A 15,961-nucleotide genomic window follows, 5' to 3' on the forward strand; every position below is an offset into this window, starting at 1 on the left:
CCCCCCCCCCCCCCCCCCCCCCTCCGTAGCCTTGTAATTTTCAAGAGAATTGCGTGTTTGCGGGAAATGATCTGTAAAATTACAGCCGCGGCTTCCTGAGCGCGCGCAAGTGCCGATGCACATGCGGACGAGCATGTGCATACACGAGTATACGTATATATCTGGCCGTGCGGTGCCGTACGCGAGTAAAGGCGTCGCTTCGTGGACTTCGTACTACATCGCAAATTGTTTCCTTTAACGTTTGCGCCCCGTTCTCTCTCCGCGGACTTTCTCCCCGGATCGATTCGTATAATTTAATTGGCTCGACGAGCGTGGCCGCGTGTTGCGCGAATCCGCGCTGATAACTGCGACGTTAACGCGGAATTCATGTTCCCTGTAATTTTACCGTACGCGCGTGCGGGAAGCGCAATTTTTCGCGAAATTTTGATAAATCAAAGGCGTTGAAAAAGGCCTTGATTTATCAAAATATTTTGCGAAAAATTAATTTTCAGGAAGAAACATTAATTTTTTGAATTCTTAACACATGTCATGTGCCATTCGTGGTCTCGCTCTTTTTTTTCTTTTTCTTTTTAATACTACACTGAGAAAAATGTACTGGAGCAAAGTTTAATAAATATTTGTTTGAACAGCTAAATTGTAAACATATATATATACTTAGTACAAAAACCATGAATTTGATTGAACTTTTTAGGTAAATATTATATTCAAGTGAATACTTATTAAAATTTAGCACATATATTTTTTATTTATAGGAATATCTATAATAAGTAATAATCTCCTTCTTGAAAAAGAATCGTTCATTTGACTAAATTAATTTAGCTCGTCTTTATTAGTCAAACAGTTTTTTCTCAGTGCAAATACTTTCTAGAGATATTGTAAAGATATATATGTAAAAATCACTCAATAATTTTTTTACTTTTAAAACTGATATAAATTAGACGCGAATAATCTATCATGTGTAATAATAAAAAACCGGAAAATTATTCCTAAAGATTACAAATAGTTGCCTTTAATTAATTCCTCGGAGTCAGGCTTAACATTTTTTAATTTCATAAAAGGAAATGTCGACGCACATGGCGCATGCGTATGAACATCTTATTTTGCGCGACAGCCTCTTATACTAATCTTATATTAACTACCAACATACTACCGATTGCATCAGGTATTTATTCTTACTTGTATAATTTATCAATGTATATGCTATGTCGGTTATGGCTTCGATATTATGGCTTTTCGCCAAATAGGATCTTCGGATAATATGAAAATATCATCGAAGATCCTATTTAGCGAAACGCGGTCAAACGCATTGCGCCGGGTCAGTTTCCGCGTAACTTTCGCCTATGATGTTCGTGCGCTTCTCCTTACTCAACAATTACCTAATCATGTCGTACACACAACGTCGATTAAGCGAACAGGCGTAACGCATCGATCGGTAAGTCGGGATGCAGCCGTTTGCTGTATCGAGAAAAAGATGTGAATCGTGCTACGCCGTTTCACGTATTACACTGTCAAGGACAAGTATCAACATATATCTACTTTTTTCAATTAATCACCAGGAAACGAAATAATGTACTTGTACATCAAGGAAAGGAAATATATATATCACATTTAATTTACTGTGTACGTCGAAGATTGTGAGAAACTGGATTTCACATACAAAGTAAGAATCCCGCGCATTTATTACCAGAGCTTGGAAATATATCCACAGTTATAGCTTGACTATATTGCTATATCATGACGACATTAATTATACTTGTGTTTCCTTTGCTGCGATTACCATTCGTGGAAGATGTAAATTTATATCGGCAACGATCATAAATATTATTTGCGTGCGGAAATCAATTCACCGTATATTTCTGTACAATAGTTACGTTAACTAATAATAAAGAAGGAAGCAGAAAGAAATGTATATTATATTATTATTACTGATCTGTCGGATTAAAAGATAAAATGAGAAATGATACGATTTTACTAAAAAAAAAAAACAACTTTTAAAATCGCGTTGAAGATTGTAAAACTACGTTCAGATACAAAAACCTCGTTTTTCACTTTCATTCTAGAAGATATTCATGTCAGCGACGCTAGCTCGATTATTATTCCATTGATGTTTTAGAGATATTCGATTTAAGACCAATCCAACTTGATACTTTTTTTTCTAGCAAATGGAATCTGACGGTTAACAAATACACGGTTAACTAAGCAAGAACTACTGCAGTTAAAAATTAAAACTATTATTTACAATTACAGTTTCCAGACTCTTGGATTTGATGATTACGTACTTATCTTCTATTCGTTTTAATTTTTCGGTCAAATGATACAAAAAGAAAAAACGTTAGTTTGCAAACAAATCGTAAAAACAGAAAAAAGCGCGATATGATGTCGGACGTATTACATTGATTACGTGGAACATAACGGTTAAGAATTACCTAAAAGAATTACCACACACGAGCGTATTACGTGGACAGCCATGTTCCATGGCCAAGGACGAGCCGCGATTCCGCGTCCCTGAAGGACATGTGCGCCTTTCAAAACCAGTTACTGAACGCGAGATCGCTGAGAGTGTATAGCCGGATGCGGATTTATCTGTTCGATATCGGTTTTCTGTAGATGCTCAGTAAAAAATATCTCGTATTTTTGTTGGAAACGATCCACTGCTTCCCCTTCTCGTTAAAATTTTGAATCGAACTTTTAACATATTTGAGTGTTAATTTAACAAAATGTAATCGTGTTATTTAAATAGTACCATATATTTGTGTTAAATTTTGAGCATTTCTTATTCAAAATAACACAATTTAGGAAATTTTACTAAAAAATGTGCTTCTACATTTTGTTTAAAAACTGTCCATATCACCTTTTTTGTGTTTATCCTCTTTTCGTTAATATATTTGTGTTACCTTCTAATATATTTATTTTAAATTAACATAATTTATATAAAATATGTCAACACAAATTTTCCAATGGTGTGTCATTCAATGAGCGAGTGAATGAGTGAGCCAGTGTGAGAGAGAAAGAGATTGCAAGATTCCCTAAAGAACTTTCTAGCTTCAATTGTTTTAATTTCTAGCATGAATATAATTTCTATCTTTAATTATCTATTACCTTATGATTGGCGCAACGAGATATGTGATACATGTTTCAAAGGAACGTCCAAGAAATATGTGTAATCCTATGAGGTATATAAACGCATTGGCATCAATTGGCATGTTTCATGCGGAAGACATTCTGGTGAACATTTATTGCTGGTATAATGCATATCTGCGGCTGCTGGCATATAGTTATAAATCGTCCAGATCCTTTTTAAATGCTAACGCCGAACACGGCGTGGTGGACACAGGCGGAAAACTTTCTATAGCGAAATTATCGAACCGGTAATCGTAGTAAAATACACCCACGTACTTTCTAATCAAACTACTATTTAAAACATGTTCCGCGCAGAGGGAAACGAAAGGACGAGCGATTAGAAAACGAAAAAGATGTCGACGGACAATTATATTTATTAAACGCGCCAACAAAGGAAAGGAACAGAAGATCGCGATTAATGAATTTTAATTTATGATAGAAATTTTTTATTGCAAGAATACCGTTTCTTAAAACAAGTTTTAAAGTTCAATAAGGTATCGGACGAATATCTAAACGGACATGAAACAATAAATATTGTAATTTAATGTGTAAACAAAGCTGTTTAAAAAACTCTTCCATATTAATTTCAATGGATATTACTTTTGACAATATAGCTAATATTTGATTTTCATTAATATTCTCTGTCCTCCGTAAAATCTATGTTACTTCAACATATTTACTCGTCGAGTATCCGAATGTGTTCCGAAAGATTAGGAAGTCGCAGGTTGTCGCGGTAGCTACAATACTACAGACAGGAAGTATATTACCGTGAGCGTTAAAGGAAAGGGTGAAAGCGAGACTAGGAGGGGAGAAAACGCAAACAGTCGGCTGTATTTCCGCGGTCTTAACCGACTCAAGGCGTTTCCTCCCGCATGACCGATCTTTCCACTTATTTGATCGCAGAGCGAACCATCTTTACAAATTCATTTAGACTCTTATGTCATCGTCTGGTTTTAACACCGTGTCAACATATCCGAAAATTCGGATCATTTCTTTTTAGGTTTTTTTTTATTTATTCCGTAAGACTTTATATATATCGCAGTTTTTGGCTTTACAGATTCCTTGTTGTAATAATAGGATTAATCACACGCACACAATACTGTGTTAAACAATAATCAGAATTCGTAACTAGAATAGAGTGCATCCGTTCGTAATCCGGCACAGCTCACCATTTCCGGTTCAGAACGTTACGAGCGTCTGCTCTCATAGTGAATGACGTGCTGTGATCTAGATCAGTACATGATATCATTCGCTGTTTCGCTTGACAGAATTACACAGGTAAAACGAGAAAATTCGGTCTTATAGTTAAGTTACAACGCGAGCACTCACAATTTTTACGCTTCTAACAAATAAGTTTTTGCACATTTGCGTTTTTTTTTTTTAAACAACTCGATGATGATTCGTCTCGATTTCATTTGAAAATTATTAAAACTTGTATCAATTTTGGTAAAGAATGTGTGTGTTAAAAATATTTTTTTTATAAATCTAATTAATTACATAAATATTATTACGCTATTTTCACGTGTATATATCAGGTAGATGGATTCGTCGTCTACTGTCATCTATGAATAGAGTGGGTCACCGGGTAAGAGGAAACAAGGGAAAGACCACCGCTGCATTCTGCGTCGTGCTTGAGGAAGCGGGAAGGCCTCTCCAACGAAAGCGAAAATCTCTTTCACTCTCTTTCGCGTTACGCGGATATACTATCGAGCCTAGTTTCACTCTTTATGAAGCGAGCTTGTCTCGTCTCTCGAGGCATAACTTATAACCAGATTAAGAGACGGCCAATTCTTACTCGAGCATCAACCAGCGAATAATAATTCGAGGAATGAATCCTACTAAATATTACAACATTCGTGTATATTATTGAATTATTTGAGACACTTTTTTCCAATCTTTAAAAATAATTTCGATAGACGCTTCTTATATATATAACAAATAAAGATCATAAAGGCAAACATTAATGAATATATTTTAAATAGATTTCATCAAAACACAATAAACTAAAAGACTAACATATTTTAGACGTTAATGAAATGTTTCATCTCTAGCTAAGGTTTTCATAAAATTTGTATAATGAATTAATTTTTTGCGTATTGATGAATCGTGATCGTAGCGATATCAATAAAACCGACACGAAACAAGTTTTATGATCGTGTATTACATCATTTTTCATTTCACACAATTCGAATCTTCCAAGTTATGTTCGTATTGTGCACATTTGCATTGCGTTCGACGAGAGAATCCGCACACGAGAGAGAATCCACGCACGCGGTATTAATCCGGATATGCATCAGACGATATGGTGTTCGCACACGTGTGCAGTCGAAACAGCTAAATGCACGCAAATGCGATATTCGCGTTCGTAAAACTACTGTTCCTGGCATCTATTTACAACGTTAGCCTCGCGTAAACCATAAACAGTGCCCCTCTAACACGTTACGAAGTATTAATCGGAATTCTCTATTTATTGATTCTACACGTCATACAATTACGTCTAATTATCACAAGCTTCGCGTGTGATATAATTTGATTTATTACGACTTGACACAGGACTCAAATAAGAATCTACAATTAGAAATATTATGATAATTATCTATATGTTATTAATTATTTTTATTTCAATAAACATGAGATATATATTAATATTTATAAAATATTGTGAAATAATATATATATAGTAAATAAATAGATATAATATAATAAATTTTATTTTATATATGAATAAAACATATTATATATATTTATTGATATTGTTGCACTATATTTTTTAAATATTAGTAAAATTAAGCATTTTATAGACGATATGGACGTATACAAATGCAATGCGAAGAATGCAAGTGAAAAATCTCAATTCGCCAAAAGAATTGAAGTTCAAGAGATTTAAAGGCTTGTTGGTTCCAAAATTCAAGATCTGAGGACCTCGCGTGCTTTCTGCTCATCGTGCGAATTTTATTCATACAACAAGCGATAGGAAACTATTTCTAAGAGGTCTAGCCGCACTCGGAGGAGCGGCCAAGGACGACTTCGTGGCTCACTGCGTGTTAGTTCATTACATGCAATCATAAATGGCAGACAATAATACTCACTGCACATCCACATAGACCACGATTCTTATTTCCTCTTCTGCGTTCGGTCATATTCAGCAAACTAAATCGTAGAATTCGTAAATATCTCGAGGTGTTGACGATGAGTAATTGAGAAAAAGAGAAAGCAGCAATATAAATACCCATTTAGTTTTCATCAATACACCTCCAAGTAATCTATTCCGTAAAAATTAATGTCTACAGAGATAAGAAAATTTATGCGCATTCCAACGACGTGAGTGTACACTATATAAATTAATGCATATACATACATAATGTTTTCCTAAAAAAAAGTATTTTAAGAAATATTACATATATCATAATTGTCTTCCTAAAAGATACGCATGTCCCAAAACTAGACAAAATAAGGCGTCTAAAGACATATGAATACCGCCCTCGGTTAGTATTCATAGTCAGTTCTTATATTCAGTACCGTTTTAAGTTCAATTATGAACCAATCAAAGGACAGCATCAATGTCTTAAGACATTATTTAAGACAGTTTTGAAATAAAAACCGACTATGAACACCGGTCAAAGACATTTGCTTTTATAAAGGGTCTTAAAAACGCCTAAGACATCTTTAAGACGATTTATGTCTCGAATTTTGAACCTTTTGTTGTCAGGTTAAAGTTTCCATTTTATATTATCTTACTTATAAGAAACTAACGAGAGAGATGAAAATAGCATTAGCTTAGAGGTTATTCGCCAATTAACTCGATAAGTTCGCGCGTATCGCTTTCACTGTCGATAATATATGTCCTTGTGGCGCACCTGTTCACACCTCATGTTCAGCAGACAATTTTACGTTCATCGCGAATTTGATCAAGTACTAAGAAATTAAGAGAATCTTAAAGTTGTCTGCTTTACTGATAAAAAAAATCAATTATTGTAAAAGATTTTTATACGTATCATTTTTATAAATGTTCTTTTCCAGAATTAAAGTATACATCGCGTTGAAAAATTTATGTTAAATTTAACGCATTTTACGTGTTTTTCAAACAGTCCACTTAAATTTTTGTGTTAACTTAACAAGTTGATTGTATTATGTAAAAAAGTTATCAAAAAACATAATATTGACACAATTTGTAAACAAACTGCGAAAGCATATTTTTTCAGTATAATTAACATTTATGTTAATTAACACATATTTTATTTATACTCGGCTTAGAATTTACGTTTTAAAACATATTACTTTTATATTATTTGTTTACTTACTTATATATATTTTTTTGACTAAGAAATATTAAATGTCAATTTATAATAACACAAAATCATTAAATAACATATTCAGATTATATTAAATTAACATTCGAATATGTTAAAAATTTAACAGAATTTTAACAAGAACGTGAGTAGATTGTTTCCTACACAAATGCAAAATGTGTTTATTGTATACGCGTTAACTAGTCTGGTGGTGAAGTTTATGTTAAAAATTAAAAAAAATTTTTAATTTAGATCTTCTTAATTATTGGAGGTACAAATTAGTTCGGTCCGTTTTCCAAAAGATGATCGCTTTGAAAGACGAGTCATTTTTTCGAGATGGAATTCGAAAATCGCCTGAGAGATAGGAAAAAGTAGTAGCCAGCGATAGACAATACTTTAATTAATCTGTTCATTCATTTTGTTTTGAAATAAATGCATTTTTGAATACAAAGAACGGACCGAACTAATTGGTACAATATTTTTTAGTCAAATAAAACTGTCAAGTCGTGACAACGTAACAAAATCAAGGCGACATCAAGTTGCAGGCATTTTAGGAAAAATTATAATGTCTTAATACCCTTTTGATAATGGCTTCATGATGAATTCTTCACACGATAATGATTTTTAAACTAAAAATCGAATAATTTTGTGATCTTTTTTAGAATAACTTCAACTTGATGCCATCTTGAACTTATTATGATTCTGCGTTCTATGAAGGTAAAAGTTTATTACACGACGCGGAACACAATGATTATTTTATCGCTTGAGCCTCTTTAATAAAATGCACTCTTACTCAATGCTAAAGGCAACGGTGAGCGAGCTGATTTGACACATTATTGATCACTATAATCGGTTTAGTCGTTTGGCCGCTGCACAACATACACATTTGCACAAGTACACGTGACCTTTCGCACGAAACGTGAATTCAAAGGATTCCTTAATATCCCTAATGGTTTCACGTACAATCGCCTGTTGCACTTTCCGCGATGTCAAATATATGAGCGACTCCGCGTGCTACTATAATAAATATAAGCATTTGCTCGCGTAACATTGGATTATTATTTTTTTATTTTAGTCTCATTTTATTCCGAGTTAGGCAAAGGAATTATAACCAACCCGGGTCGTATAGATCTTGTCGATATAATTACTGGTTTCGGTGGAAATTTTAAGAGAAAACTATGATTCACTAGACTTCGGTCACGCCTAAAAAAAAGCGATAGGAATAATGAGGTCGTATTGGAACTGAAGATAACGTTGCGTATGCACACACGTGGCGAAAATCTAAGAAAAACATATGTGACTCCTACGCTATAATTCTTGCTTGCATTTTCATAAGGCGCTTCTCGAAGCAGCGGTCTTAGAGATAAGACCGATAAACATACGTACGCCATTGTACATAGCGTAAAGCCGACAGTCAGGCGGGAGGTTAACTTTCTAGGAAACGTGTTCCAACCGCTTGGACGATGGTACGTTTTATACTAGTAAAGAACGAGGAAATGTACCTTTTCTTAATGTTATTACATGGGAAATCCGTGTGGGAAACGTCATTCGAGGTATAATAATAATATACAATACGTTTATAGACTGTATATATGGCTCAGGAGTATTTTCGGGATGATAATATTAATTACATTACGATACAATTATTCGTCATATCGCGAAGATGTTGCGACGCCTCTCGCCACGTGTAAATTCTCTTCTCATTCCGCGATGCAGTCATCATGAGCGTCAGCGCGCGTTCATAATTAAAGAAGACTGAAACTAATTAGAGCGTGGTCGTAAAGAGAAAGTGTTTTGGGAAAATAGAAGCGATTGCCGCGTATTTCCGGCACTCCGAGAGGACTTATTACATACTAATGCGAGTTTGACGCCGCGGATTAATGTGTCTCGAGGAATCACCTAAATTTAATAAAGCTTGGATTATACGTTGTATTCTCTCTTTCTTCGGTGATGCACGAAAGGTGAAAGAAGAGCCTAGGCGGAAGAACGAACGCGTGAGTTATGCAATAACGAGGTACCACGACTTGAGTTTTCATCCGTGCAATTTTCATCGTGCGATCGTAACGCCGCTACGTACCGGGTGTACTCGGCAATTGCGAGGTACTCTTTTGCGTCTTTAATAGAATCTAAGTTAATGCAGGTTATACGGGCCGTACGTCAAAAGGGACGATGGTGGCTTACCGCACGCACAAATCATCGGAGTACTGACAACGGCATGAGATTTACAGATCGTAAGTCAAGTTCTTCCCATCTATCGCGCTCCGCGTTGTATTGCCTCTTGATTTTCCCTTCCAGGTATAGCCGACCGCAAGAAAGTGCTGTGTTCAGAACTTGACGTCCTGCTCGTTGGATGTCTATCGTGATTATTTCACGTTGCTCCGATTGAATTTAGAATCTCTTCGATGTTCTCCTTAAAGGAACCGTGAAGTAATTAAATTATCAGATAGCATATAATTTTGTGTATGTTAAAACTTTTGTTCTTGTACAATTATTACGTTAAAACATTATTCGTTTATGAATTACTTCTCTTCAAAGGTAATAATTTTACTAAAAAGAACACATTATTTTTCTCTATCTTATTGAAGAAAAAAAAATTTACGTTAAACAACACAAGTAATAGCTAATAATTGTCAAATTTTTGCCAATATTTCGTTTAATACAATTGATACAATATTCACACGGAAAGAATAGTATTGATGAAATATCTGAAAATTTAATTAGATAACAATCTAAAAATAATTTTGTTGGACTATCGAAATAATTACAGAATATTCAAATTGAAATGATAAAACTTTTTGCTGATCACACATACTTAAGTTCTCTACATAATTATTTTAATACTCCAAAGTTATTTTCAGTGTATCTAGTTAAATTTTTAAACACTTCAGCAAAATAGTTTTTTTTATGTAGTAAATATTACGAAACATAATAATAATAACGACCTATTCGGTAACAAAGAAAAATATTTAGAAAATTAAAATTGAGGTTTCGTTGCTTTGATTAACCAAGCTTTTGACTAAAATTATGACCCGAAATGTTTTTAGTAATTATTATCTAGTTTTGATTATTACTACCAGACTTTTGTCAGTATATGCAAAATACACTTTAAAAACTTAATAATATTTCTGATTGCAAGTAAAAATTTTTCGAGGCTTCTCGACAATTTAACATCCAAGTTTGATTTGCTCCATCGGGATACATTACAACTATACAGTGTTATAAACGAATATTATGGTGATCTCGCGATCTCAATCGCGGAAATAGATCGCAACGATGGAGTCGCGGTAGCAATAGCACAGCTAAACAATCGCATTTGTTTGGAGAAGGTTTCCTGCGGCCTTGGTCGATAGTTATTTCGGACGGAGTGGCCTATCCCACGAGCATTGTGTATCGTAGATTCGATTGATCGAGGAAGGTTTATCGACGGTCTACTGTGCCCCTATTGTGATTGAGAAAAATTGCACTTGCAGAATAAGCGACATTTCTAGTTTCGTATATACAACTACAAGTTTTAACTGAAAGTTTACAACTCTATATAGTGACAGATCAAAGAGAATCTATATAATAACGAATGTAGCTTGATCTTCTGAAGTGTTTGAGAACAGAGCTATTGTTTATGGAGCAGGTGAAATGAATTGGCTCTTCGGAGACGTGCATTTAGATGTCGGTTACAGTTATTATCGAGAGTTTCGAGAAGAACGGCAGGAGTTGTGCCAAAAACGCATTCATGGGGCATCCTCGCGTGTTCACCTGCCTAGACGTTCGCGTGTCGTCGATTACGTAAATGACTAGCGGTATTGGAGCGGTGACTTTGAGGAAAAAGAATGAAGGCGAAAGAAGAAACTCTTTCAGAATTCAATCGAATATATCTTTGGCACGCGTTTCTACAAGTGTTTTGTTAATGTTCTAACGTGAGAAATTGTTTAAAAAATGTTGAAACTTTGAAAAAAAAAGTTGAGAAATGATATTAAGATTTCCAGTTGCGAATATGACGTAATGCATATTTGCAAAGATCCATAAATTCACGTCGACAGGTACGAACGTGCGGTACACCATAGCGATGATGTCTGTGGTTTTGTCACCTAAGTGTAATCTTAAGAGCACGCTGCCAAGGCAACTATCTAAACAACGAAGTGCTACAACGTAGGTTTTGCGTTCGTCGAGTTTATTGTTTTCAACATTTAAACAGCGTTTAAGTCTCAACGATTTATTAGCCGATCTATCATTTTCGCAAATTACCAAGAGATCCGCTGCGAGAAATGTAGTAGAGTTCTTTTTTAATGTCGTCTGCGACATTGAAATGCCACACTCTTTAAATTAAAGAATTGTGTATTTTATTAGGATAATTTCTATGATTTTATTTTATTTTATTTATGCATCGCATATCAAAATATCGAAGAAATTTCCAATTAGAAATGAATAAATCAAAAGATCGTACCAATCAGAATTCTCATTATCTCAACTGAAATTATAATAGATTCAATCAGAAGATTCAATTTTGTTCATTTTCAACCAGAATTCTAATTAACGCAACCAAACTCGTTGTCCAAGGTAGGCATTTCATGCCTAATAACGTGTTAAAAATATTTTGCAGTTACTCTTCGACATAAATAATAGTTCAGCCATAGTTCCGTTAAAAAGTGGAACACGTTTCTGCGATATGAGCGTATTTACGTCCACCGTAATTAACTTCGTTATCTTCATGACTTTTATCTATTGGTGCAATTAACAAAATGCACCTGAAAACTAGTCCATATTGCATATTTGCGCATTTCGTTAGTAACGTTAACGAAACCCCTATAGACTACTTACAGATTTTTGGTTGTAATTATCATTTACATTTGGAATAATCAGTCAATAATTTACGGTATCTATTATATTTGTCGAATCCACTATTACATAAATATTTAATAAATACACAAATGCGATTCTTTTTTAAATTATGTTTTAATTTATGTTTATTTTATTATTTATATAACAATAATAATTTTTTATACAATCCAAATTATCTGGAATTAAATAATGTCGCTTTTAACATTTTTTAATAATTTTTATTGTTATCCTGAAAATGTAGAGCATCAATGTACAAATCGCTATTAATTCTTGCCTATAGACAAGTGCGGTCTCTCAAATCTAGAAACTATACTCATTGATGTAATTAATTATAATATAGAATTACAAAGCTAGTTAATAGTATAATGAATCAAACTCAAATAAGTCTCTCATTAAATAACTATTAATTAATTATTAATTGCTTAAATGTTACATTGAAAGAAAAGATTGGCTACCGCAGCAAATTAGATGGTAAAATACGGCGTAGCATTTAATTAGCTGCAGCTGTCAATTTTTAGTCGCAGCTGCCAATTAAAAATGATATAGGTATGCCATATTCAGCCAATCTTTTCTTTCGGTTCTTATTTGTCCAGAAACATTGCTCAGATAAAAATTATAAAAATTAAAAAAATTAAAAGTATGAATTCTAGAGAGAATTTTATTTGTGTCGAGTTCGCGTCGAAATCACGTGTTTCCGGTACCGCGAGTATAGTAGTGACTGTCTCCAAAGGCCGGCTATTGTAAATAAACGGGGGATAAACGAGGACGCGGCGAATGCGAGAGAGATAGAGACGCGGGGGTACGGAAATGCAGTTCTCGGTGAATGAATGGATGAAATCAGGAAGATCCCCCGTGTCCCCCTGCCCGATTACATCGTATCCGAACGAGACACGCTGCTCCCCGCCCGTTTCTCTCGGCGATACCGATGGTAATACCGCCTCGCAACACGAGATTAGTTCCGCAGAGTTAGTCGGCCGGCCGACGAGCAGCCTTGAACCAAATTACGGGCTGCCGTTGTTTAGTTGTTTAGCCATAGAGAAATCCCGGCCAGGAGCGCCTAAGGCGACGCTGCAGGCGCGGTTCGATCGCGATCTCACTTTCCGCTCCTTTAATCGGCGCTACTTAGACGCCGATTATTTTTAGTCAACCAGTAATCGATTGAATACCTTCTACATTCGTTTTATTTTGTACTATACATACATACGCATTATATTGTTAAAATTTTTTAGTCACGATAGTACATGATGTTCACACGCGTCTTATCGTTACCAAAAAGTCTTGTTAGCGATGTTTTTTCGCGAGAGAGAGAGAGAGAGAGAGAGAGAGAGAGGGGGGGGAGAGAGAGAGAGACTCCGATCGTGTATATTCCATCCCGCGATTTTGCGTAAATGTATATTCAATACATTTGTCGAGACAGGACGCGGTATTGTGAGTACAGCCTTGAATTTACAGGCACGACTGCAACAATAGTTGAATAGAACGCGTTGGCACATCAGAAACCGCAAACCTCGACAAACCGTTCGCGCGAGAGCGGACTGCCAAGCCGATATTCTGTAAACCAAAGTAAAAAAAAAGAAAAAGTGGAGAAGTGACGAAATTAGCATACTGTCGAATAGAGTTATGTTGCCCTTGGTATAACATTTTACACGCTATAAGGCTTGAATATGCCGAACATATTCTTAAAAGAAACTACCCGAGATAATTTAGTAGCTATACAAACCAAAGTCTAAATTTCATTGCTTTATGTATACCTCGCTTATTTTTGCAACTGTTTAATTTTAATACATTTACTATCAGACATTGTTGCTAATCATTATAATCTTCCTGTGTCATCGTCGTCGTCGCTATCATGATCATTATCATTACAGTCACCATCATAAATATAATTTTTATCATTATCATTACCGTCATCATCATCAATCATTATAATTATCATAATCATCTTTATTTCTATCCGATATCTTAATAACCAACAACGAGTAACCAACATCGTAGCATGACAAGGCACGTTCTCATAGCCTTGACAGTCGACCCGACACTCCCCATACTCGACGGCTATCGAAGTAGAAACACGAATCTAAATAGCTGAACGATTTTGTCAAATCTGATAATGCAGAAGCATGGAGAAAAGATGCACATGCTCACGCGATAATCTATTCGATCAAAAGTATGCATATTCCTACGCGACCAATTTTGTGGCTGAATATTAATTGCTATTTATAACTAATAATTGATGAGCGTTTATAATACATTAAAAGAATAACATCGTATAGACATGGAGAAAAAGATAAAAAAAAGTACTAGCGGGATAAATAAAAATACTCTCGTGGTGTTGTGTGTTTTGCCTACTATTTTTGAATGAGTATCATCAAACTATACTGAAAAAATTTCCTAAATCTTAATATATATTTTTTTAATAATAAACATTTACTTACAAATAAATATTTCGTTAACAAAAAATAAGAGTTAAATCAAATCAACGGTTCTTGTAATAAATATGTTTATATTTAGTAAATATTAATTTAGAGCAATTCAAATAAATATTTATTAAAATTTGGTATATATTTTGTGTACTTTATATTATTTCTTTTCTCTTTTCCACGTGAGAATTTCAATTATAAACGATAACAATAAAAAATTTGATGTCATTAATTGAGTAATGTATAACATCATATAAAAATAGAAAAAGTTTGTAAAAATTCTAGTTAAATTTTAAGTCTTTTTATACATTTAAATGTATAAAAACGATAAAAACTCGTGTACTTTTTACGTCAATAATATTTTAGCATAAATTTGTGAAGTCTAAGGAGATTATACAAAAAAATACTAAAGACATATAAAAAAGCGGAAGATGTAGAATAAAATTGCAAATTGTCACACATTATACAATGACTCTGCCATGATAAGAGAATGTATTATATATTATATACCAGAAGTTTTGGAAAAAGAAGTGCATTGTACAAAAGTGAACGAGTTTATAGATCGCATGACAATAGAAGTATTTCTGTTCTAGTATTTCTGTTTGAGATTATCGTTAAGAAAAATTATTTTTAACGGTCGTAAATTCCGTGCCATCTCAATACATGTACAATTCGCAAAAACGAATTTCTCGCAATATAATAGTAGACCTTGTATCTAATACTTTTATATATTATTAGTAACGATAATTGTCGATATAATTAAAAGAATTGTAACTATAATTAAAAATTACGAGTATCATTATCTAATCAAATAAAATTGAATTTGCAGGGAAACAAGGTAAAGATGGGCCAGAGGAAAAGAAGGATGCCGACGGTGAACTTTGGGGCAACGTGGAAGCGCAGGCCGCCTTTCTTGGGCCCAACCTCTGGGACAAAACTTTGCCTTACGATGCCGACCTGAAGGTATTGAACCATGTATGTATAAAGGCGCGATACGGTAAGCCTATAATTTGGCTCTGAATTTAATCCCAAAATTTCATCAAATAAAATCGGAAACTAAAATTAATCGTGTGTCATACGTTTTGTCTATTATACTTTCGAGTACCTACCTTTATTCGTCGACGCCATCTTTATATGGTTTTCAATTATTTATCGTGATAACGCGGCAAGTTATTGTCTCTTATATCTTATTTAAAATCATTTGTATAGAACTCTTAAAATAGTATTGATTTGCGAGAAATATATTCCATAAAATTCATATATATATATATATTGTACATCGCGGAAATTGCTATATAT

At 34.2% G+C, this 15,961-nt stretch overlaps 1 protein-coding gene across 3 annotated transcripts in view; it reads left to right on the top strand.

Annotated features, from left to right (window-relative positions):
* Window positions 1-15,961, top strand: part of LOC108779959 (PAR-domain protein 1) — a 94,025-nt gene that overhangs the window by 69,571 nt on the left and 8,493 nt on the right. For 2 of the 3 annotated variants that reach the window (XM_018547533.1, XM_018547531.1), the window contains one exon: window positions 15,492-15,637. In XM_018547533.1, the coding sequence (XP_018403035.1) occupies window positions 15,492-15,637 (146 nt within the window). The remainder of the gene's footprint in view (window positions 1-15,491; window positions 15,638-15,961) is intronic. The other variant, XM_018547532.1, reaches the window with a different exon arrangement.

This window comes from Cyphomyrmex costatus, unplaced genomic scaffold, assembly GCF_001594065.2.
Source record: "Cyphomyrmex costatus isolate MS0001 unplaced genomic scaffold, Ccosl1.0 scaffold649, whole genome shotgun sequence".
Lineage (NCBI taxonomy): Eukaryota > Metazoa > Arthropoda > Insecta > Hymenoptera > Formicidae > Cyphomyrmex > Cyphomyrmex costatus.